Genomic DNA, 22,992 nt, shown 5'->3' with positions numbered 1-22,992 from the left:
CCCTCAAACAGGAGGCCCCAGAATGACCTTTGATTTGGACTCCTGAGGAAGGACACACATTCAGTAACTCAAAGATGGCTCTGAAGTCCACATCTCCCGTGGAATTTCCAGAATTCAACAAAGCCCTTGGAGCTTTTGTGTGCACCAACAACAGCAGAGTCTTGTCTCAGAAGGTGGGGGAGACTTCAGGAGACCTGTGCGGTGCTTTTAGAAACAATTCAATATCAGACAGGAGAGGCACAGATGCCTGTAAGCTGTAGAGGTAACTATTCTCCTCATGGAAGAGGCCAGGAAATCCAATTTGGGACAAAAGTTTATGGGGGTCTAGAAGTTCTCCTGCCACACCAACAATGCCACAGATGTCACCCAGGCACTCCCCCGAGAGATCATCCCCAAGATCAAGGTGCCTGCTGGGATGTCATAGGGGACCCCAAGTTGTATCTGAAGTGTGGCAGTAACTCAGTGAGCAGTGTGCAGTGGGGAGTGGGACTGGGGGGGAAACCAGGCAACATGGGACCGTGGGATTGGGGTCCTGGAGGGTGAGCATAAAAAGAGAGAATAGAAAGTTTCAATTCCCAGAAGGTGCTGGATAAGCTTTAAAAATGAATGAACAAAAAACCATAAAAGTATGTAGAAGTGTGTACACAGAAGAGCAAAAGTTGCTGAAACCTGTGGAGAAAGCGATAAGGGAACTGGAGTGAGGGGTTTTTGGCAAGTTCTGTAACAGAGAAGGAGCAGTGCCAGCCCAAAGCGAAAGTCTGAGACAAGGTCATCTGAGATATTGGGGTGCTCAGGGAAAACCACACCTTGAAACCCCATTTTTATGACTCTCTGGCACAATAAAAATTATTTCCTAAAGGGGGCAGAGCCATGCTGATTATTTACAGGAAATGTGTTGGTTTTGTATTACCTAAGCAGCCCATTTTAATGAATATTCATAATTTTGCTGGATAAATTCCCTGTGGGAAGTTCCCCTGTGGCCTGCAGGACGAGAGGAGACCTTCTGTGAGTCTGAGCTGAGAAGGAATTCTGGCTTTCTGATACCTCCATTTCCATCTGGGAGTTCACTCTGGCTGATTTCGGTATCAGGGGTTGGGGGACCTCTGGGGACACTTGGTAGGGGAAACAGGACTGTGGGATTGGGATAGCGGTGCTGAGGGGACACTGGGGGAGTCACAGGTCTGGGATTGGGGTCACAGAGTGTTTTGGGGGAAAATGAGGGAGGACACGGGATGCTGGGAGTGGTATTGGGGTCCTGGGGAGGCTGGGAGACACTGTGGGGGCAGGGGGTGATGCCTGGATTTGGGTTGAGGTCCTAGGGTGACACCAAAGAAATTGGGGAGTGGGAGTGGGATTGAGGTCTGGGGACAGGCCGAGGGGGACACTGGGGTCTCAGGGGGTGACCCCAGGATTTGGGTTGGGATTCTGCCAGGGCTGAGGGGACTTGTAGTCATGGGAGTAGGATTGGACCTCTGGGGAGCATGGTACTGTGGGATTGGGGTCCCTGGGGCTGGGGGATGTTGGGGAGGCATAAGTAATCCCAGGATTTGGGATCAGGGAACCTGGACATATCCAGGGGTTGTCTGGGCAGGAGTGCCTCCCTTCCCCCTGACCCCACACCTCTGCTGACCCCACTCCCCTCCCCAGTCCCTCACTGATGAACCCTCCCCGTGTTTCCTCTGTGTCCTCCAGTGTCCACATCAGTCCCTGTGGCCTCTCCCTGCCATGGCCTCCCTGGCTCAGACCCTGGCACAGCTGGCATTGGCCATGGTCACCACGGCTGTCGATGTGATCCCCCTGGACATGGCCCCGGACTCCTTTGATGACCAGTACCGAGGCTGTGGCCCTGCCATGAAGGCAGCATTGCTGACCCTAAGCTGGTCCGAGTTCAAGCAGAACAAGGAGTTTGATGAGGTTTGGGGAAAGGCTATGGCCATGTGGCAGAGTCAGGGGCCCCCTGAGTCCCCGCTGTCCCCAGACCAGGCCACCGCCATCATGGCCTTCACAATGACTGACCCCAGAATATTCAATGATGTCGTGCGCGTGGTTGGGCATTCCCCACAGGAATACCGGGACAACTTCCACTTCAAAACACTGCATTTCCTGCTGACGGATGCCCTGGCCACTCTGAGGGATGCTCAGAAAGGGCAGTGTCGGGACACGTTCCTGAAGGTGTGTGGCACCCGGTTTGAGACACAGCCTGGTGAAACCATCCGGTTTGGTCATTTCATGCCGGTGTTCCTGAGCAAACAAATTGGCGAGTGCCCCAGTGAGACAATGCTTGAGCTGCGCACATGTCATGGTGTGGAAATCACAGTTTTCAGCGAATATCCAGAACCTGAAATCGTGTTGATCCCACCCTTTGAGACCTTCAAGGTCACCCAATACACTTTGAAAGGGGACAAGACACAGATCCAGCTCCAGTCCAGCGGGACCTACAGCAAATACAACTGCGAGTGGCTGGGAGGTGACACTACAGGTGACAGCCTGGCTGAATGGGGACAGCCATGATAAAACACAGGGGACAATGACACTGACTGGGGATGAGGGACAGGGACACCCACAGTATGTGGGGGGACAAGGATACCCTGGGGGAGACCAAGTCTGGGCACACTCGTGGGCACAGGGACGGGAACACCCATGACAGGGAATAGGGATAGGGACTCCCACTTCTGGGAGGGTACAGGGACAGGAACACCCATGCCAGGGGACAGGGAGAGAGACAGGGACCCCCCAGGGTACCAACCCTATCCCTCTCTGATAAAGGCAGTGCTGTGGGGATGGGCGATTTGTACAGAAAACGGGTGGTCCAGTATCCCCAATGGCACTCCCTAAAACCCTGTAACCCTGTAACCCCCCATGGCAATCCCTGACTCCTCCTGACCTCTGTCACTCCTAAGCCCACCAAGACCCCCCTGACCTCCCTGTCCTCTGTAACCCCCCATGCCCCCCCTGACACCCTGTCACCTCATGGCCCCATCTCTCCTGTAATCGCAAGCCTCCATTAAGGCAAATCGGACTCCTTCACCCCCCTCATGGTCCCCCTGATGCTCATCTTTGTCCCTCAGGTGGGAGTGTCCAGAGCGCCCCCTTCCACGTCGGAGGACTCCTGCTGGCCTCCATGGCCCTGGCAGTGGCCACTGGAATCCTCTGAGCCAGGAGGCCACAAAGGTCACTGTGGTCACCATGGCAACCATGGCCACCATGGCACCAAGGTCACTGTTGTCACTGTGGCCACCATGATCACCAAAGCAACCAAGACCCCCAGAGATACAAGACTACCGAGGCTGCCAAGGCCACCACTGCCACTATGGCACCATGGCAGCTATTGCCACCATGAGGTAACTGCAGCCACCATTGTCACTGTGGTCCTGCGGGCACCACAGCCACTCTGGCCACCATGAGCACTATAATCGCCAACGCCACTGCGACCACCTTGATCACCAAGATTACTTGAGCCACAAAGTTACAACAGCCAATGTAGCCACTGTGGCCACCAGTATCATTATGCAAAGCAATTCTATTAAATAATTCTATCCAAAAAATTCTAATTAGTATATCGGTCAAAGCCAGCAAAAAGTGACAATTCTTAAGCAGGGCTCAATGGCACTCCGCACAACAACACTCATGGGAATGTCTCTTTCTTTCAAACTCAAGCAGGATGCTTGGTGAGCATCCACTTCCCAAGGGAGGAACCTCACACACATTTCATTGCAAGCAGGAACAGGGGAGAGGAATCTCTAGCTGAAAAGGGACTGGACATTCCCAGGGTCAGATGATGGATGGCCAGGCTCAGCCCTCATGCTCCATCCTCAGTTGTCAATTTATGATTGGTGATTTGGGCTGGTTTTAGTCCCACTCAGCACAAAAAGCAGCACAAGACGCCTCTCAGTGCTGCTCCAATGGCCACAAATGGGACATTGTCCCTTGGCCACATTCCAGGTAAAACATCCTGACACATCCTGCAGTTCAGGGACACCTTGAAGCATGGAAATTGCTAAGTTCAAGAGGGCAAGGGCAGGTCCTGTCCCTGGGGACAGACAGTCCCCGCTTCCAGTCCAGGTTGGGGTTGACCTGCAGAAGCAGCTCTGGAGAAAGACTTGGGGGTGCTGGTGGGTGACCTGTGAAACCAGATTTGTGTCTTGGGGCCAGGAAGGATCCAGGGGGCATCAGGAGGGGAGAGACCAGGAGAAGAGGGAATGTTCATACCCCTCTGCCCTTCCAAGTCAGGAACATCAGGAGTGCCGTGACCAGCTGTGCCCAGTGCCATGTACAATTCTGCTCAGTGCTGTGTCCAGTTCTGGACTGCTGTGGACCCAGTCCTGTACTCAAGGTTGATGCTGTCTGAGCTGGGAGGTTGGGCCAGGTGTCCACTCTGGGTCCTTCCAGCCTGACCCATTCTGGGATTTGCAGATTCTGGCAGTTGCGGTTTGGGAATTGTCCACCAGAGGGCAGCAGCAAGCATGGGAATTCAGTGGCATTGTTCAGTTCCGGGTGTCAACAGCAGCGGCGCCCGCCCCGCCCCATCCCAACCCTGGGGGCTCTACAATGGTTTGGGATGGAGCGACCTTAAAGCCCATCTGGTGCCAGCCCTGCCATGGGCAGGGACATCTTCCCCTGGGCCAGGGTGTTCATAGCACCGCCCATCCTGGCCTTGAACTGTTCCAGGAGTGGGGCAGCCACACCTTTGTTATAGATGGGTAATATGATGATTGGCTCTCAAAATTAAGGGGTGAATATTGTGTTTATGTAAAGAGAAGTTTTGTTGATGTATGTTTATATTATTTTAGTTTGTTGTTTGGACATCCTGTGTTCTCCCCATCGCCCCCTTACCTCTACCCATATTGTTGCTACAGGACAGCTGTGGTTGTCAGGATTGTCAGGGACATGTACCTGTGCCCCTTGCAAGTGGTTGGGAATGGGGAATGGCTATTGCTGCAGAGGAGTGGCATGGCAACATCTCACCTCCAACCACACTGCAGGAAGGTCTCCACCAATGGACAGCAAGGAAGAATCAAGTGGCAGACTTTGGGAATGACCAGGGATTTAGAAGAAAAATGTTTGAATATGTATGACTGCTTATGGATATGTATTTGTTTGATGCAACACCAGGGGTATAAAAGGCAGAGCCGCTATTTTGTGGATGAGATCGTGGGTGCAGCTAAGCATACCGCTTAGGATTCAGGTGGAACATTTAACTGTTTACCTTTTGAGCAGAAAAATTCACCTTGCCAGAGATTTACTTGCACAAAGGAGATATAGGAGCCCTGTAATTTTTTTAATGACCAAAGGAAGAGGCTGTTTTGGTTTGAAAGCAAAACCAGTGAGAGACTCCAAGTCAGAAATACAATTTATTGGGAAGAGGGACAAGGAAAACAAAAATACATGCAATAATACAAAAGAGAAACCACACACAAAGAGTACAACCTGACACCCTGTTGTCAGTGTGTTGGTAGCAGCCCAGTTTGATTGGGGGCTGCAGTCCTCTTGGAGTGGCAGATGTGGTGCTGTTGGAGCAGTTATCCTGTAGATGGATGTAGTCTTCCTCTGAAGATCCAGTGGAAAAGATGGCTGTTTCTCTGGGAATACACTGGAAAGACTGACTGCTCTCTCCCAAAACCCAGATTATGTCCTGGTGGGGATTCTTAGCTCCTCCCTCCTGGGCAGAACATCTCCCAGTGGGCTGTTATCATTCTAATGAATCATACAGTGTGTCCTTGAAACAGAAATGGCTCCTAGAGGGAGTTATCTCTGTGTCATGTGGCAAGACATTGATGGGCTCATTAACAGCAGATAAAGAAAAACAATGTCCCTCCTGGTTTCAACAGCTCTTGAGGATGGGAATAGAATATATCTTTTTATTGTAACCTAGGACGGACGCCGTGGGCAATTTCCCCACGGGGTGTACCAAGTTGCTGGACAATGCAGCCTCCTTTTTATGTCAATTTCCGTGCGCTCCCCTTCCCCATTCATGGAGGTATTCGGAAGGTGCAGGTGCAGGTGATTCAAAATCTACCTACTAAACATCCCCCTTGCTACACACCCCACTCTTCTATCACACAGACACGTGACCATTAAAATGAGATTTAACTCCACCCTGGGTGTGGAAATAAAAATTCATAAGCCCGTTAAGTCTTTTTTCTTCTTCTTGAAGTTCAGTAATTTTGCAGGACCTTGTCTGAGCAGAAGCCCGTGTCAGTGAAGAACATTTTCTGAAACTGATAGTTTCTCCAGTCACTTCCTTATCTACAAGTGCCTGGCCCTATCTACCATCAGATCCACACAACCTGTTTGTAAAGAAACATTCCTCTTATTCCTTTCAGGGTTGAATAAATTGTGGTGCAGAAATAGAGTTATGCTGGGTTTAAATCCTGACTATGTGGAAAAGCACAGAATTTGGTCAAGAATGCAAATGAATGAATTTCCAAAGAAGTAAAGGACAGTCAGGGAGATGTTGGGGGAGAGAGGGGGTGGGGAAGATTTTTGGTTTTCCTCTTCTCTTCCTCCACTCTTTTCCCTTTTTTCCCTTTTCCTCCAGGGAAAATGGCAGTGGTGGCCTTGGTGGCCACATTTTTCTGGGGGTCATGGTGGCCATGGTGATCATGGAGATCATGGTGACTGTGAGAAATAACTGCTCACTTTAAAAATTTAAAGGTTTATTAGACCTCAACAGCACAATAAAGGGACTGAATAGGGAAAACCATGCAGCACTGGGGGTGTGGTCGACTGCCAGTGGCTCATCCACAAAATGGCGTCTTCACCTTTTATATCCCCAGTGTTGCATCAGCCAAACCTGGCTCTCCCAAAGGTTGCCATTCAAACCTTATTCACTCTCCGTTGGTACAGACCTTCTTGTAACTTGACTGGAGGTGAGGTGAGGTGAGGCGTGCCATACCTAATCAGGAATAGATTTTCTCCATTCCCAATTGCCCAATGCCAAGGGCACAGGTTCACGTCCAGCCCCCACACGTCCCTGACCACCCTGAAAACCAAGGCCATCCAGTGGGAACAATACAGAGCGGGAGAAAGGGGACAGTGGAGAGAGCAAAAGGTGTCCAAAAACCAAGCTACAATCACATAAACATAAGTCAACAAAATTTCTCTTAATATACGCACAATACTCACCCTTTAATTGTGAGAGTCAATTATCATATTACCAATCTATAACCAAGCTGTGGCTGGCCCACACCTGGAAGCGTTCAAGGCCAGAATGGGCAGGGCCTGGAGCAGTCTGGCCCAGGGGAAGAGGTCTCTGCCCATGGCAGGGCTGGCACTGGATGGGCTTTAAGGTCACTCCAGCCAGGAGTGGCACATGCACAGTGCCACTGAATTCCCATGCTTGCTGCTGCCCTCCAGTGGACAATTCTTGAACTGCAACTGCCGGAATCCCCAAATCCCAGAATGGGTCAGGCTGGAAGGACCCAGAGTGGGCACCTGGCCCAACCTCCCAGCTCAGGCAGCATCAACCCGAGCACAGGATTGGGTCTGGAGTAGCCCAGAACTGGACACGGCACAGGGCAGTGCTGGACAGAGCAGTGGGCACAGCTGGACACAGCACTCCTGATGTTCCTCACTGGGAAGGGCAGAGGGGCACAGACACACCCTGACCTCCTGGTCCCACCCCTTCTTATGCCCCCTAGATCCCTCCCGGCCCCAGGACACAAAGCCAGTTCCACGGATCACCCACCAGCACCCCCTGGTCTTCTCCAGAGCTGCTTCTGCAGATCAACCTCAGCCTGGACTGGAAGCGGGGACTGTCTGTCCCCAGGGACAGGACCTGCCCTTGCCCTCTTGAACTTAGCAATTTCCATGCTTCAAGGTGTCCCTGAACTGCAGGATGTGGCAGGATGTTTTAACTGGAATGTGGCCAAGGGACAATGCCCCATTTGTGGCCATCGGGGCTGTACTGAGAGGGGCCTTGTGCTGCTTTTTGTGCTGAGTGAGGCTAAAACCAGCCCAAATCACCAACCATAAATTGACAACTGAGGATGAAGTACCCGAGCTGGACTTCAGCTGACCCTGGGAACATCCAGGCCCCTCTGAGACAGAGATTCCTCTCCCCTGTTCCTGCTTGCAATGAAATGTGTGTGATATTCCTCCCTCGGTAAGGGGATGCTCCAAGTATCTTCCTTGAGTTTGAGAGAAAGAGACATTCCCATGAGAGTTGTTGTGGGGAGTGCCATTGTGCCCTGCTTAAGAATTGTCACTTTTCGCTGGCTTTGACTGCTATACTTAATAGAATTGTTTTCATAGAACTATTTAATAGAATTGCTTTGCACAATGATGCTGGTGGCCACAGTGGCTACATTGGCTGTTGTAACTTTGTGGCTTAAGTAATCTTGGTGATCAAGGTGGCCACAGTGGTCTTGGTGGTTACAGTGACCATGGTGGCCAGAGTGGCTGTGGTGTCCACAGTGCCACAGTGACAATGGTGGCCTGAGTGGTCGCATGGTGGCAATAGCTGCGATGGTGGCCATAGTGACAGTGGTGGCCTTGGAAGCCTTGGTGGTCTTGTTTCTCTGGGGGTCATGGTGGTCTTGGTGATTGTGGTGGCCACAGTGACAACAGTGACCTTGGTTGTCATGGTGGCCAGAGTTGCTGCAGTGACCACAGTGACCTTTGTGTCTTCGTGGCTCAGAGGATTCCAGTGGCCACTGTCAGGGCTGTGGTGGCCAGAAGGAGTCCTCCAACGTGGAAGGGGGCACTGGGGACACTCCCACCTGAGGGACAAAGAGAGAGACGTAAGAGGATCATGAGGGGAATGAAGGGGTCAGGGATAGAAAGGGAGGCTTAGGGGTTACAGGAGAGATGGGGGCCATGAGGTGACAGATGACAGGGTGTCAGGGGAGGCATGAGGGGGGAACAGAGGCCAGGGAGGTCAGGGGGGTCTTGGTGGGCTTAGGAGTGACAGGGGGCAGGATGAATCAGGGATTGCCACAGGGGGTTACAGGGTTTCAGGGAGTGCCATGGGGGCATCCTGGCCCACCTCTGTTCTGTACACAGCGCCCATCCCCAAAGCACTGCCTTCATCAGAGAGGGACAGGGTTGGTACCCTGTGGAGTCCCTGTCCCTGTCCCTGTCCCTGTCCCCTGTTCCTGTTGTCCCCTGGCACAGGTGTTCCTGTCCCTGTGCCTACAATGGATGTCCCCAGACTTGGTTTCCTCCAGGGTATCCTTGTCCCCCCACATACCATGGGAGTCCCTGTCCCCCATCCCCAGTGAGTATCATTGTCCCCTGTGCCTTATCATGGCTGTCCCCATTGCCCCAGGCTGTCCCCTGTAGTGTCACCTCGCAGCCACTCGCAGTTGTATTTGCTGTAGATCCCACTGGAGTGGAGCTGGATCTGTGTCTTGTCCCCTTCCTGGGTGTATTGGGTGACATTGAAGGTCTCAAAGGGTGGGATCAGCACAATTTTGAGTTCTGGTAGGTTGGTGAACAACTGGATTTCCCCACCATGGCATGTGTACACCTCTAGCATTGTGGAATTGGAGCACTCGCCAATTTGTTTGCTCGGAAACATTGGCATGAATGCACCAAACCGGATGGTGTCACCACGCTGTGCCTCAAACCGGGTGTCACACACCTTCAGGAACGCGTCCCGACACTGCCGGTTCTGAGCATCCCTCAGTGTGGCCACGGCGTAGGTCAGCAGGAAATGCAGCGTTTTGAAGTGGAAGTTGTCTCGGTACTCCTGGCTGGAGCGCCCAGCCACAAGCACAGCCTCAGTGAACACACTGGACAGATCAGATGTTGCAAAGGCCATGATGGCAGTGGCCTGGTCTGGGGACAGAGGGGACTCAGGGGGCCACTGACTCTGCCACTCAGCTGCAGCCCTTACCCAAACCTCGGCAAACTTCTTGTTCTGCTGGAACTCAGAGCGGTTGAGGGCCGGCAATGCCGCCTTCATGGCAGGGACACAGCCCTGGTACTGGTCATCAAAGGAGTTCGGGGCCATGTCCAGGAGGATCACATTGACAGCCGTGGTGGCCATGGCCATTGCCAGCAGTGCCAGGGTCTGAGCCAGGGGGGCCATGGTAGGGAGAGGCTGCAGGGACCAGGCTGGGACACTGGAGGACAAAGAGGGGACACAGAGGAGACATGGGGAGTGTTCCTTAAGGAAGGAATGGACAGGGGAGTGGCACCAGCCCAGAGGGAAGGCAGGCACTCCCGGCCAGCAGACCCCTGGGCATGTCTGGGGTCCCTGATCCCAAATCCTGGGGTTACTTATGCCTGGGGTTACTTATGCCTCTCCAACATCTCCCAACCACCTGGGACCCCAATCCCAATCCACAGTATCATGGCCCCCCAGAAGACAAATCTTACTCCCATGACTACAAGTGCCTTCAGAATCCCAACCCAAATCCTGGGGTCACTCCCTGAGCCCCTCAGTGTCCTCCTCAGCCTGTCTCCACACCCCAATCCCACTTCCCGTCTCCAAATTCTTTGGTGTCACCCCAGAACCTCAACCGAATCTGGATATCACCCCCTGCCCCTACAGTGACTCCAAGTCCCCCCATGACCCCAATCCCACACCCACCATCTCATGTCCCCCCTCACTTACCCCCAGAGCAGCCCACGACACAATCCCAGTCCTGTGACTCCCCCAGTGTTCCCCCAGCACCACAATCCCAATCCCATGTCCTCACCAAGTATTGCCTAGAGTCCGCCAGTCCCTGATATCGAAATGGGCTGGGGTGAACTCCCTGATGCAGCTGGAGGTATCAGAAAGCCAGAATTCTTTATTCGCTTGGACTCAGAGTGGATCTCTCCTGGTTCTGCAGGTAAGGGTGGACTGTGCCACAGGGAATTTATCCATTGTAATATAAATACTGATACCCATAAAATGGTCTTCTTAGCCAATACAAATCCAGCACTATTCCTAGAATGTCGACGGAAGGGAACCAGGACATCAATTTGATCATCACAGGCTCAATTTTATTGATCAGTACGACGGGTTAAATACAGTTAATAATGAGCTTCATACATATTGCAAAAGTTGAGCTCAGGATTGGTCAGCTTACATATCAGCACCTACGCCTACTTCTACATTCCTATGGTTCTACTTTTGATACTTTCTACATATTCTTAGGGTATATTCAGGACTAATCTCAACTCCCTATCCTCATGTTGCAGCAAGGTCACTGCTGACTCTTCCTTTCAGCTTGCTGACTGCTGACTTTTCTTCTTCAGCTTAATCAGTGGCATTATGTCAGTGTGGCCTTTCTCAGCTAACCAATTATTAATAATACTCTCCACATTTCCCCCGTTTTCTTCTTGTGCAAGGAGATTAGTTTGCCATGTTTTTGCTATTGTACGGCTGACCATGTTTTGAATACAGTTAAAGATACAAGGCAAAATAAGCAAAACCAGTAAAATTACACCCAACAGTCCTATAGCATAGATCACAAGGTTCCTAAGCCACGGTCCGAGTCCTAAGCCTTTAAGCCATTCGTCAATTCCTAAACCGTCTTCTTCCTTAAGTTTGTGAAGTCCCTGTTGTAATTCTTTTATCTTAGTGTGAATGGACACCGAATGATCAGACAGATTCATGCAACACATTCCCTCAAACTCTTCACATCCATGCCCTTGTGCTAAGAGCAAAAAATCTACAGCAGCTCTATTTTGCAAAACAGCATGGTTAACACTTTGCACATCTGCAGTTAACATGTCTAGAATTTGTGATGTCTTGTTCAGCTCATCCCTTGCCCAGCATCCTAATTGTTTTGCTAAATTCATGGCTTTATTGGCAGATCCTCCTGGTAAGATAGTTGAAACCACCACCTGTTTGAATGTGCCCCAAAACCGTGGATCTCCTATCTTGCTGCAGTCTAAGTCATGTATGCTACGTTTTCTCCTGTTTGAATTTTGACTCAGCTGCATTAGCAAGGACACATTAGGATGAAACAGTGACAATTTTCCCAAAAAACAGGGTCCACCCTGTGGTTTAGCTGGTATACCATTCCATGCCCTGTCTCCACAAATCAAAAATATTCCTGTGGGTAATTTCATTGGTGCTATGATATTTGTGCCGTTACATTGACTGTAATGCTGTGGAGAGAATTCACTCACATTCAGGGATGAATCTAGGGTGGCCCATGTTTCTTTAGGTTGGTTTAAATTCTGAGCACCCGAAAGTTTGAAGCTAAACCATCCACCAGCTGTAGTGTTAGATATGCTGGCATTTGTACTTCCAAAAAGATCCAATTCTTCAGGAGGAGAATGCAAAGAGGTGTTAAGTGATTGGATTAGTAAGCATTGACGATAGCCATCACTCTGACCTGCAGTATACCCTTGTTGCACCGGCAATGTGATGTTTGACATGTTAGACATACATAAAGTTTGATTGTTTATCAAACTACAAAATTCTCCAGGAGACCACACTGGAAGTCCCACCAGGCATGTTCGAAATGGGTTAGTGACTCCTCCAAGACTAAGACAAAGTGATGATTGGTTAGTTTGATTAGCAAGTGTTACCCATAAATTTTCCCTTGGTTGACTAAAGTGTGTTACTCCTACTGCTTCACTTGCTACAGCATTGAGCAGTATAACAAAAACAAACCTTATTTTTCTTTCTGCTTGCTTTGCTTCTCCTTTTCTTCCTTCTGCTTACGTTGTTTTTCCTTTCTTCGCTGTCTTTTCCCTGGTTTGCTAGATTGTCTATTGTAAGGCTGAGTCAATTTTTGAATATACTGATCTAATTCTAAATCAGCATCCTTGCTCACAGGTATAGCATGAGGTAAGTTTGAAGGCAAATCAGCTTTACAGCGAGCTGCTATGATGCGTGAGGCTTTAGTAATTTCAAATATTCTAAGTTCTTCCTGCAACTTCCACCTAAGATATGCTATAATCACTTGTTCTGCACTCTCAAAGAGCTGTAATCCTGTCCGTCCTGGCAGGCCAGTACTTTGTTCAAGAGCTCTAACCCAGATATGATTTCGAATCCACTTTCCAGAACAAGGGGCACTACCATAAATAATCTACTGACCTCTGTGAATACCAATAAACCTGATTACAATCTGCACAATGCAAAGCTACCCATGCATAGCACTTATCATTATCCCTTTTGCAAACATAACAAGGAAGTGAATATAAGAAAGGACCAGTATAAAATTGTGGTTCTTCAATCCAAAGCAACCAATTCAATGGTGGTGATCGCAAAGCCTCTTCAGCCTTTTTACTATATGAGGCTAACAGCTCAAGGTCTTTCTTTAACACAAGGCGTATCTTATTTCATAATCGTAGTTCTTGTTCGTTATCCTCCTCAACAACTATATCCTCCTGAGGGTCCCACAACTGTAAAAGTGTTCTAATCATAGAAAATTAATTAGCAATCACTGATACCCCTATTCAAATGAGACCGTTCCCTTTTTTGCCTTCTTTTTCTTATCTGTCTTCAATCTTGCTGCTCCTAATTTCACTGGTCCTGCCACTTTCAAACTTAATTTTTGCAACTTATCAATGCAGCAATCTAATGCTCTATCAGGATCCCCTTGGAAGGGTCCTACAACTGAATGCTGTGTTAAAGGCACTAATTTCCTACACCTTATAGAAACTATACGTGATTTACTTTGAACCTTAATTCTATTTACAATACATTGTATTTCCCATCGATAATAAGCAAGAACCTTCTGTTCAGGAGACTCATAAAGATTTAAAGCTATATATGCGTTTTGCCCCGTTTGTCTCCACAATTCAGCTTGCCAGCTTTTTCCCCACGTATGCTCGTGTTCACAAGTATGACACCACAAATCCCGTAATAATGATTGTTCTATCCAAAAAGTTCTTTTACAACCCCCACAACGTAGAGCTATCCAGGCAGCACAATGTGGATTGTGACAGTCAAGGCAATGTAGTTTCGCTGGATCTGTTAAGTGAAAAGTTGATAATGAGTCAATAAAACCAATCAACTCCTGGGCTGTCCAGTAGTGCTGTGTCAGTGCTCTGTCCACCGCTTCCGAGTACCCCTTCAATTGAAACAGTAGTGGTCGTAGGACTAGAAGCAGTTTCTTCCCCAGTTGCTCCTTGTCCTCCTCCGTAAGGCGATCCACCAGAGGCTGCATCAAAAACAGGTTTAGTCCACTTAGCAGGCACCCACAAAGGTCCTGTAGGTGAGGAAACACAAAGATACCCCTGACCCCAATATAATACTTTTGCAGGTTTTTCCCATAATCCTGTACTTGGGTTCTTATACTTAACCCAGACCTCTGTTTCCTTAGTATTTTCCTGACCTGGCCTCGGATGATGTTTCATTGCAGGAGGGGTATCATCTTCCCCAAAAATGCATAAATGGTTAATCACATACAAAACCTTAGCCAAACATGCTTGTGGATCTGTCAAATCTTGATGTTTTTCAATATACTGCTTAAGGGTACCGTTTGCTCTTTCCACTATTGCCTGTCCAGTAGAAGAGTGTGGAATACCTGTCACATGCTTAACAGACCACTGATTCAAAAATTTCCGGACCCTAGCACTTACATAACCTCGACCATTATCCGTTTTGATACTCTTTGAAACTCCCATAACAGCGAAACAACAGATGTCTGATAACCTGTATAGCTTTCTGTCCTGCCTGAGCCGTAGCCCATATGTAATGACTGTATGTATCTATGGTGACGTGCACATGCTTGACTTTACCGAATCTAGCTATGTGTGTAACATCCATTTGCCATATCTCATTTATTTTTAAACCTCGAGGATTAACTCCGATGCCTAGACCTATCCCACCATTATGATAACTACATGTTGGACATGCTCTGACAATGGCCTTGGCTTGTGACAAACTCAGCTCAAAGTGTTTTGCTAAACCTCTTGCATTTTGATGATATCTACTATGTGCTTCTCTGGCCAATGTGTGCTTGTCAATAGGACAAGAATTATCAATGGGTAGGGTAACCAATTTATCTGCACGTTCATTCCCTTCTCCTAAACCTTCAGACCACTTATGGCTCCTAATATGAATCACAGAATATGCTGCATTTCTTTCTCATAAAGCCTTCCTTAACTGTATCAGTAACTCATACAATCGTTTATTATTCACTTCCTTAATTGCTGCTTCCTCTATTCGTTTGACTACTCCTGCAACATACATAGAGTCTGTGACCACATTTAAAGGCTCCTGTAAGTTGGACACCGCCCATACTACTGCTAACAATTCCAAAGTTTGTAAGCTATCTGCAGGGTCTGCTGTGAGGAGTTGATGCTTCCATTGTCCTTTTTCTTGCCAGGTAACAGCAGCACACCTTGATTTCTTTCCTGCATCTGTAAAAACTGTAATAGCTCCTTCTATGGGGTTTTCTTCTCTCAAAGGTCAAGTGATCCAGTTCCATTCTGTCATCCATTGCAAAACTCTAGGCACTAATTTACTAGTCTCTACTTTAGCAGGTGACATCAATAATGCTTCTTGTAAATTCTTTGAATTTATCAAGTACCAGTCCAAGGTTTCTTTTTCCATAGGTAATCTAATAGTAGCAGGTTCTCTACCATCCACTTCAAGAATTCTGAGACGCCCCTTTTTGATTAATGCAGCCAATTGTTCAATTTTTGAAGATATTGTTTTCTTGTGCTGTAGTGGTGGTGACAACCATTCCAACACCCGTATCTCCCCTGTTTTCTTTTGCATCTGAGAGAGAGCACCAAGCAAGTGGCAAGGGCTATTCCAAATAGTAAGGTCAATGGGGTGGTCGAGTTGTCGACGAGACACATACCCTTGCTGTACACAGTTACTAATTTGCTGCAAGGCAAGACGATGCTCCTTTGTCAGCTGTACAGGAGTAGTAGGGTCCACGCCTTTTAACAAAGGCCGTAGGGCTTCTAATAAATCATTTGGTATTCCCACAATAGGCTTCAGCCACTGTAAGTCTCCCAGCAACTTCTGTGCATCATGTAGAGTTTTAATGTCCAATTGTAATTCCAATTTTTGTGGTATCACTATTTGATCCGTCAGAGTCCATCCCAAATATTTCCAGGGCTTTGTAGTCTGAATTTTCTCTGCAGCAATAACAAGTGAATATGCAGCAAGAGTATTATTAATGGTGTTAATCTGTAAAGAGGAGAATGGCTGTTGCTGTGCAAACAAAATATCGTCCATGTTATGATATATTATAGTTGCTGGCCATTTGCGACGTAGTGGCTGTAATGCAGCATCAACATAAAGCTGACATAAAGTGGGGGAGTTGCGCATGCCCTGCGGAAGAGATGTCCATTCAAATCTTTTATCTGGTTCCCCACGATTTATTGCTGGTAAAGTAAAAGCAAATCTCTTCATGTCATCAGGATGCAGGCCAATAGTGAAAAAACAATCCTTTAGGTCAATAATTAAAAGTGGCCAGTGTTCTGGAATCATAGCTGGATTTGGAAGACCAGGCTGTAAGGCCCCCATTGGTTCCATTTGGTCATTTACAGCCCTCAAATCATGTATCAAACGATATTTCCCTGATTTCTTTTTGATTACAAAAATAGGTGTATTCCAAGGGCTTGTGGACAGTCGTAGGTGCGCTTTTGTATATTGTTCCTGTACCAATTCATGGGCATGCATAAGACTCTCCCCTTTTAATGGCCATTGCTTAACCATCACCGGTGTATCCGTTTTCCAGGTGAGTGGAATGGGGAAAGTCCAAGCAATGGCAATTACCCCAAAGGGTGCTGATTAGTTAACACCACTCCCAATTGTGTTAAAATGTCCCTTCCAATTAAGCAGGAAACTGTAGGAGGCAGTTGAACAATTGAAAACACAGCAGATATTTGTTGATTCTCAATGCACACAGACAAAGACGGCGACCTGCTTGCCAATGTAAATCCTCCCACTCCTGTGAGCATGTTTGATGAGGGAAATAGAGGCCAATGTTGTGGCCATGCTTCTGGAGAAATGATGCTAGTATCTGCTCCTGTATCCAACAATCCATAAAGGGTTATGCTTTGATGCCCATAGGTAATTTCAACCTTTTGTTTTGGTCTATTTTGTAAATCCACAGTTAAAAGTGTAACACCAGTAGAGCCAAAACCTTTTTCATCCCGTGCTTGCCCAGTAAATGATTGTATTCCCGATGTCATTTGTGACAGTGGTACCGATTGTGCAATGCGTTGTCCTTTTGCAATTTTAATCGGAGGATAAAGGGTGTAAGCCATAATTTGTATTTCCCCTGTAAAGTCCGCATCGATAACACCAGGCAAAACAAATAATCCCAACATAGTTATAGAGGAACGTCCCAGCAATAATGCTCCACATGTTTGTCCATTTAATATAAGAGGACCCTTTACTCCAGTGGGTATCCTCTCAGGCCGGTTCGTCATTAGTGTGACGTCTACTGCTGCTGATAAATCCAAGCCGAGGCTCCCTGTTGTTGTGGGTTGCAGACAGGAGGTAGCAGCGATGTCACAGCAGCAGCTGGTGTCTCCGATGTCACAGCGGTAACTTGTGTCTGTCCCTCATTGCCGCATCGGTAACACTTGATGAATGGTCTCGAGCCTCCTTACGTGACTGCCAGTGAGCCGCTTTGGAGAGGAGCAAGAGCAGCTAACACCTGATTTTGAGTAGACTATGCTTTTGCAACCCTAATCCTAATTCCTTTAAGGCTTCTGCTATAAATGCCTGTGAAGCTGTTGGCATTAATGCCATTCGCTCTAATGCTTCCTCAATAGTCCAATTTGCCCCTAAAGTAGCTAACACTCTTTGGGTTGCTGGATTGCTATTTTGCAAGGCACACTGCTTCAATAGCGCCCTGAAACACCAGCCCGATCTATAGCTGTAGCTGTTCTATCGATAAAATTTCCAAATGATTCTTCCCTACCTTGTTTAATGCCCATATAAGCCGGTAACCCTCCTGGCTCTTTAACCATGTCTATTGCAGCACACACTAATCACATAGACTCTCTAAGTTTATCTTCTCCCGATATCATCTGTGCCTCTGTATGTAAAAATGCCTCTAAGCCCATCAGCTCCTTTACTGTTACTCCATGTAATGGGTCATGTGCATTAAACAATAACTGCTGATGCTGAGTGAATATCAACCGAACTATTCCTCTTAAATCATTAGGACATAAAACCTGAGTATTAAAAAGATAATCCAACATTTGCCTAACAGGTTCACTTTTTACTCCAAACTGACTAACCGTAGAACGTAGCTGAGTTAACAGCTTCCAATCCAAGGGAGTACATTCTGCTATATTATGCGTAAGGTTCCCCTGTGCATCATACTGTGGTGTGTATGTAACTGGACATGCAAGACTAGAAGCTATTTCCACCGCCTCACCATCCCCCATTTGCATTACTTCTTTCGCCAAAGCAGCCCAAGCTTCCCTCCTCTGTTTAGCCATCTCCCCCCATGGATCACGGTGTGCCCCTGGGATGGGATTTGACTCTTTAAGGGTGCTATGCTGCTGGCGCTTCGGTGCAGACACCGAGTTTTCGCGCAGGGGGGGCAGTGAAGCAGAGGCTGGCTTGCGCGGGGGAAGCAGGGGCCCCCCCGCTGGAGCTGACAGTGAAACCGGAGCCGGCTCGAGCGGAGCCGGCCTGCGAGGAGGAACGAGCCCCCCCGCTGGAGCCGGCTCGGGCGGCAGAATGGGCCCTTCCCCCGCCGAAGCTGTAACCGGAGCCGGCTCACTGAGGGGAAGCGGCGGAGGCAAGGCTGGCGGCGGAGGCGAAGCTGGCTTGCTCCCACCCCCAACATCCGACCGGCCTGAAACTGGTGGCGGAGGCAAAGCTGGCTTGCTCCCACCCCCACCATCCGACCCGCCTGAAGTTGGTGGCGGAGGCAAAGCTGGTTTGCTCTTACCCCCACCATCCGACTCGCCCTCCCCCTCTGACAGGAAAGGTGCAGACGGTTCCACTGCACCTATAGAAAAATCCTCCACACCACTTTGCTGGGGACTCTTAGGCATAAGTACCTTAGTTACAGAAGGTGCCAGGGGATCATCTTCACGACCATACCCTATATTCCTCTTATGAGCTTCTGTTGCCCTTTCTGCTGCCTTTCTCTCAGAGACCTGCTGAAGTAACGTGTTATACACCACCCGCCATAACTTCCCGAATTTCTTTGCTGACTTATCATCGTCTAGTACTGTATCCCACAATATTTCCCCAAACTTCTTCCACTCTGATAACTCATGAACTGTATGAGGATTAGAAAAGATACCCTTAGCATGGCCATAAGCTAATAACCCTGGTAACTCCTTTTTTAAATCTATCCCTTTTATCCCACGCCGCTCTAAATAGGCGGTAAATAAATCATATGCCGCTTGCCTATCCATACCTATTAATCAGCGCGCGCTGTTGCAGCTCTCCAGGCTCCGGCGGACACGTATTGGCTTGGCTCACTGTTGTGAACACCAAGGGTGCTTCAAATTCCGGCACCGTCCCAGCTGCAAGGACCCAAACCCAACTTCCTCGACCGTGGCGTAATCCCTTTTTCTTTTAATCAGAGAAAAAGGGCAGAGATTCGGTTATGCCCGCATTCTCCACCATTTGTCGGCGGAAGAAGACCAGGACATCAATTTGATCATCACAGGCTCAATTTTATTGATCAGTACGGTGGGTTAAATACAGTTAATAATGAGCTTCATACATATTGCAAAAGTTGAGCTCAGGATTGGTCAGCTTACATATCAGCACCTACGCCTACTTCTACATTCCTATGGTTCTACTTTTGATACTTTCTACATATTCTTAGGGTATATTCAGGACTAATCTCAACTCCCTATCCTCATGTTGCAGCAAGGTCGCTGCTGACTCTTCCTTTCAGCTTGCTGACTGCTGACTTTTCTCCTTCAGCTTAACCAGCGGCATTATGTCAGTATGGCCTTTCTCAGCTAAGCAATTATTAATAATACTCTCCACACACAACTGCCAGAATCCCCAAATCCCAGCATGGGTCAGGCTGGAAGGACCCAGAGTGGGCACCAGGCCCAACCTCCCAGCTCAGGCAGCGTCATCCCAGAGCACAGGATTAGGTCTGGAGCAGCCCAGAGCTGGACACGCTACCGGGCAGAGCTGGACATGGCACCCCTGATGTGCCCCACTGGGCAGGGTAGAGGGGCACGAACACTACCTGACTTCCTGGGTCTGCTCTTCCTAATGCCCCTTAGAACCCTTCTGGCCCCAGGCCACATAGCCAGTTCCACTGGTCACCCATTAGCACCCCCAGGTCCTTCTCCAGAACTGCTCCTGCAGGTCTCCCCCAGCCTGGACTGGCAATGGGGACTGTCACTCCCCAGGGACAGAACCCGTCCTTGCCCTCTTGAACCTCCTGATTTCCAGCCTTTAAGGTCCCTCTAAAATGCAGGATGTGGCAGGATGCTCTGCCTGTAATGTGGCCAAGGGACAATGCCCCATTTGTGGCCATCGAGGCTGCACTGAGAGAGGTCTGCTGCTGATTTGGTGCTGAATTGGGAAAAAAACATCCAAAATTACCAACCCTGAATTGCCAGCTGAGGCTAAAAGACCAGAGCTGGGCCTGGCCATCTATCAACTGACCCGGGGAATGTCCATTCTTTTGTCAGATAGAGATTCCCCTCCCCTCTTCCTGCTTGAAATGAAGTGCATGTGAGGACCCTCCCTTGGGAAGAGGATGCTCCCCAGGGATCCTCTTCGAGGCTGAGAGAAAGAGGTGTTCCCATGAGTGTTGGTGTGAGGACTGACATTGAGCCCTGCATAAGAATTGTCACTTTCTGCTGGCTTTGACAGAATTATTTAATGAAATCATTTTGATAGAAGTTTTTAATAGAATTGCTTTGCACAATGGCCCTGATGTGCACAGTGGTCAGAGTGGCGGTGGCAGCCTTGTGGCTCAGGGAGTCTTGGTGTTCGCAGTGGCCTTGGTGGTTATACAGACCATGGTGTCCAGAGTGCCTCTGATGGCTGCAGTTAGCTCATGGTGGAAGTAGCTGCCAAGGCCATAGTGGCAGTGGTGGCTTGGGTAGCCTCGGTAGTCTTGTTTTTTCTGGGGGTTGCTTTGGTGATTATGGTGGCCACAGTGACAACAGTGACTTTGGTTGCCACAGTGACCACAGTGACCCCAGTGACCTTGGTGGCCTCATGGCTCAGAGGATCCCTGTTGCCACTGCCAGGGCTGTGGTGGCCAGGAGGAGTCCTCCAACATGGAAGGTGGCCCTGGGGACGCTCCCACCTGGGGGACAAAGAGAGGGATGTCAGAGGGATCATGGGGGGAGTGAGGGTATTGGGGGCGACCATAATAGGGAGTTAGGGGTAAGAGGAGAAATGGAGCCATGAGGTGACAGGATGTTGGAGGGAGGAGGGGGGCCTCATGGGGCTACAGGCACCAGGGAGGTCAGGGCTGTCATGATGGGCTTAAGGATGACAGGGGTCAGGGAGAGTCAGGGCATGCCATGGGGGTGGGAGGGGGTGACAGGGGTTCAGGATGTGCCATAGGGTGTTGTTGCCCACCCACATCCACCACACACCGCCCGTCCCCACAGCACTGCCTTATGTGGGGAGGGAGAGGTTCGAAATGGGGACATCCCTGTCCCTGTCCCAGTGGTCCCCTGGCTGGGGTGTCCCTGATCCTGTCCCCTTCCCAGATGTGGGGGTCCCCATTCCTGTGCCTTGTCATGGGCATTCATGTCCCTGTGCCCACAACTGGTGTCCAGAGTCTTCATGTCCCCAGCATGGGCTGTCCCTGACCCCAAACTCTCAGTGAGTTCCCCACCCCCTATGCCCTGTCATGGGTGTCCCTTGTCCACAGTGGGTGTCCCCAGCATTGGGTGTCGCTGTCATCCCCACCCCCAACGTGAGTATCATTCTCCCCTGTGCCTTATCATGGGTTTCCCCATGGCCACAGTGAGTGTTCCCACTCCCCCAGGCTGTCACCTGTGGCGTGATCTTTCTGCCACTCGCACTGGTATTTGCTGAAGGGCCCGGCAGACTGGAGCTCAATCTCTGTCTTCCGTCCTGTCTCGGTGTATTTGGTGACCTCAAAGGTCTCAAAGGGTGGGATCAGCACCAGCACCCCATCAGTTTCAGAATTTGCAGCGTAAACCTTGATGTCCACGCCCTGGCACGTGTGCACCTGGAACACTGTCCCCTCCTCAGGGCACTTTCCAGGCAGTGGGCTCGACTCCATTGTTGTGAAATTACCAAACCGGACTATTTCATGTTCCCGTGCCTTGAACTGGGTCTCACACACCTCCTGGGACACATCATAACACTTCCTTTCCAGATTGTTCTTCAGCGTCACTGTAGCGTTTGTCAGCAGGAAATGCAGTGTTTTGAAGTGGAAATTGTCCCGGTATTCCTGGCTGGAGCTCCCGGCCACGTGCACAGCATCATTGAACACACTGGACAGGTCATCCATTGTGAAGGCCATGATGGCAGTGGCCTGGCCTGTGGACAGAGGGGACTTAGGGGGCCCCTGACTCTGCACCTTGGCTGCAGCCTTTCCCCAAACCTCGGCAAACTTCTTGTTCTGCTCGAACTCGGAGTTGTTGAGGGCTGGCAATGCCGCAGTCATGGCAGGGCCACAGCACTGGTACTGGTCATCGAAGGAGTTCAGAGCCATGTCCAGGTTCACCACCTCGACAGCTGTGGTGGCCATGGCCATTGCCAGCAGTGCCAGGGTCTGAACCAAGGGGGCCATGGCAGGGAGAGGCCACAGGGACCGATGTGGACCCTGGAGGACACAGAGGGGACATGGGAGAGACACGAGGAGTGTTCCTCAGTGAGGGACTGGGCAGGGGAGTGGGGTCAGCCCAGGGGGAAGGGAGGCACTCCTGGCCAGCTGACCCCTGGGTACGTCCAGGTTTCCTGATCCTGAATCCTGGGGTTACTTATGCCTCCCCAATGTCCCCCAGCCCCACAGACCTCAATCCCATAGTACCATCATTCCCAGAAGCCAATCCTACTCCTATGACCTCAAGTCCCCTCAGTCCCTGCAGAATCCCGACACAAATCCTGGAATCACTCCCTGAGACCCCCAGTGTCCACCTCGGCCGTGCCCCAGACCCCAATCCCACTCCCATTCCCCAATTTCTTTGGTGTCAACC

At 49.6% G+C, this 22,992-nt stretch overlaps 3 protein-coding genes across 3 annotated transcripts; 1 reads left to right on the top strand and 2 right to left on the bottom strand.

Moving 5' to 3' along the window:
- The first annotated feature begins 1,725 nt into the window (after positions 1-1,725).
- LOC131087656 (erythroblast NAD(P)(+)--arginine ADP-ribosyltransferase-like) lies at positions 1,726-3,154 on the top strand. The gene is made up of 2 exons (XM_058031492.1): positions 1,726-2,467; positions 3,069-3,154. Exons 1-2 carry the CDS (start codon positions 1,726-1,728, stop codon positions 3,152-3,154), a joined length of 828 nt encoding a protein of 275 aa, XP_057887475.1.
- Positions 3,155-8,634: 5,480 nt separating this feature from the next.
- On the bottom strand, positions 8,635-10,033 carry LOC131087566 (erythroblast NAD(P)(+)--arginine ADP-ribosyltransferase-like). Its single transcript, XM_058031369.1, has 2 exons — positions 9,289-10,033; positions 8,635-8,720 (listed from the first exon to the last, which is right to left on the bottom strand). Exons 1-2 carry the CDS (start codon positions 10,031-10,033, stop codon positions 8,635-8,637), a joined length of 831 nt encoding a protein of 276 aa, XP_057887352.1.
- An 11,000-nt stretch (positions 10,034-21,033) lies between these two features.
- On the bottom strand, positions 21,034-22,598 carry LOC131087490 (erythroblast NAD(P)(+)--arginine ADP-ribosyltransferase-like). The gene is made up of 2 exons (XM_058031245.1): positions 21,821-22,598; positions 21,034-21,119 (listed from the first exon to the last, which is right to left on the bottom strand). The coding sequence occupies exons 1-2, from the start codon at positions 22,584-22,586 to the stop codon at positions 21,034-21,036; spliced, it is 852 nt and encodes a 283-aa protein (XP_057887228.1). The 5' UTR covers positions 22,587-22,598.
- Between the last annotated feature and the right edge of the window lie 394 nt (positions 22,599-22,992).

Source organism: Melospiza georgiana, chromosome 1, assembly GCF_028018845.1.
Source record: "Melospiza georgiana isolate bMelGeo1 chromosome 1, bMelGeo1.pri, whole genome shotgun sequence".
Classification (NCBI taxonomy): Eukaryota; Metazoa; Chordata; class Aves; order Passeriformes; family Passerellidae; genus Melospiza; species Melospiza georgiana.
Note: the sequence above shows the minus strand (reverse complement) of the source record. Positions and strands in the feature narration are given on the sequence as shown.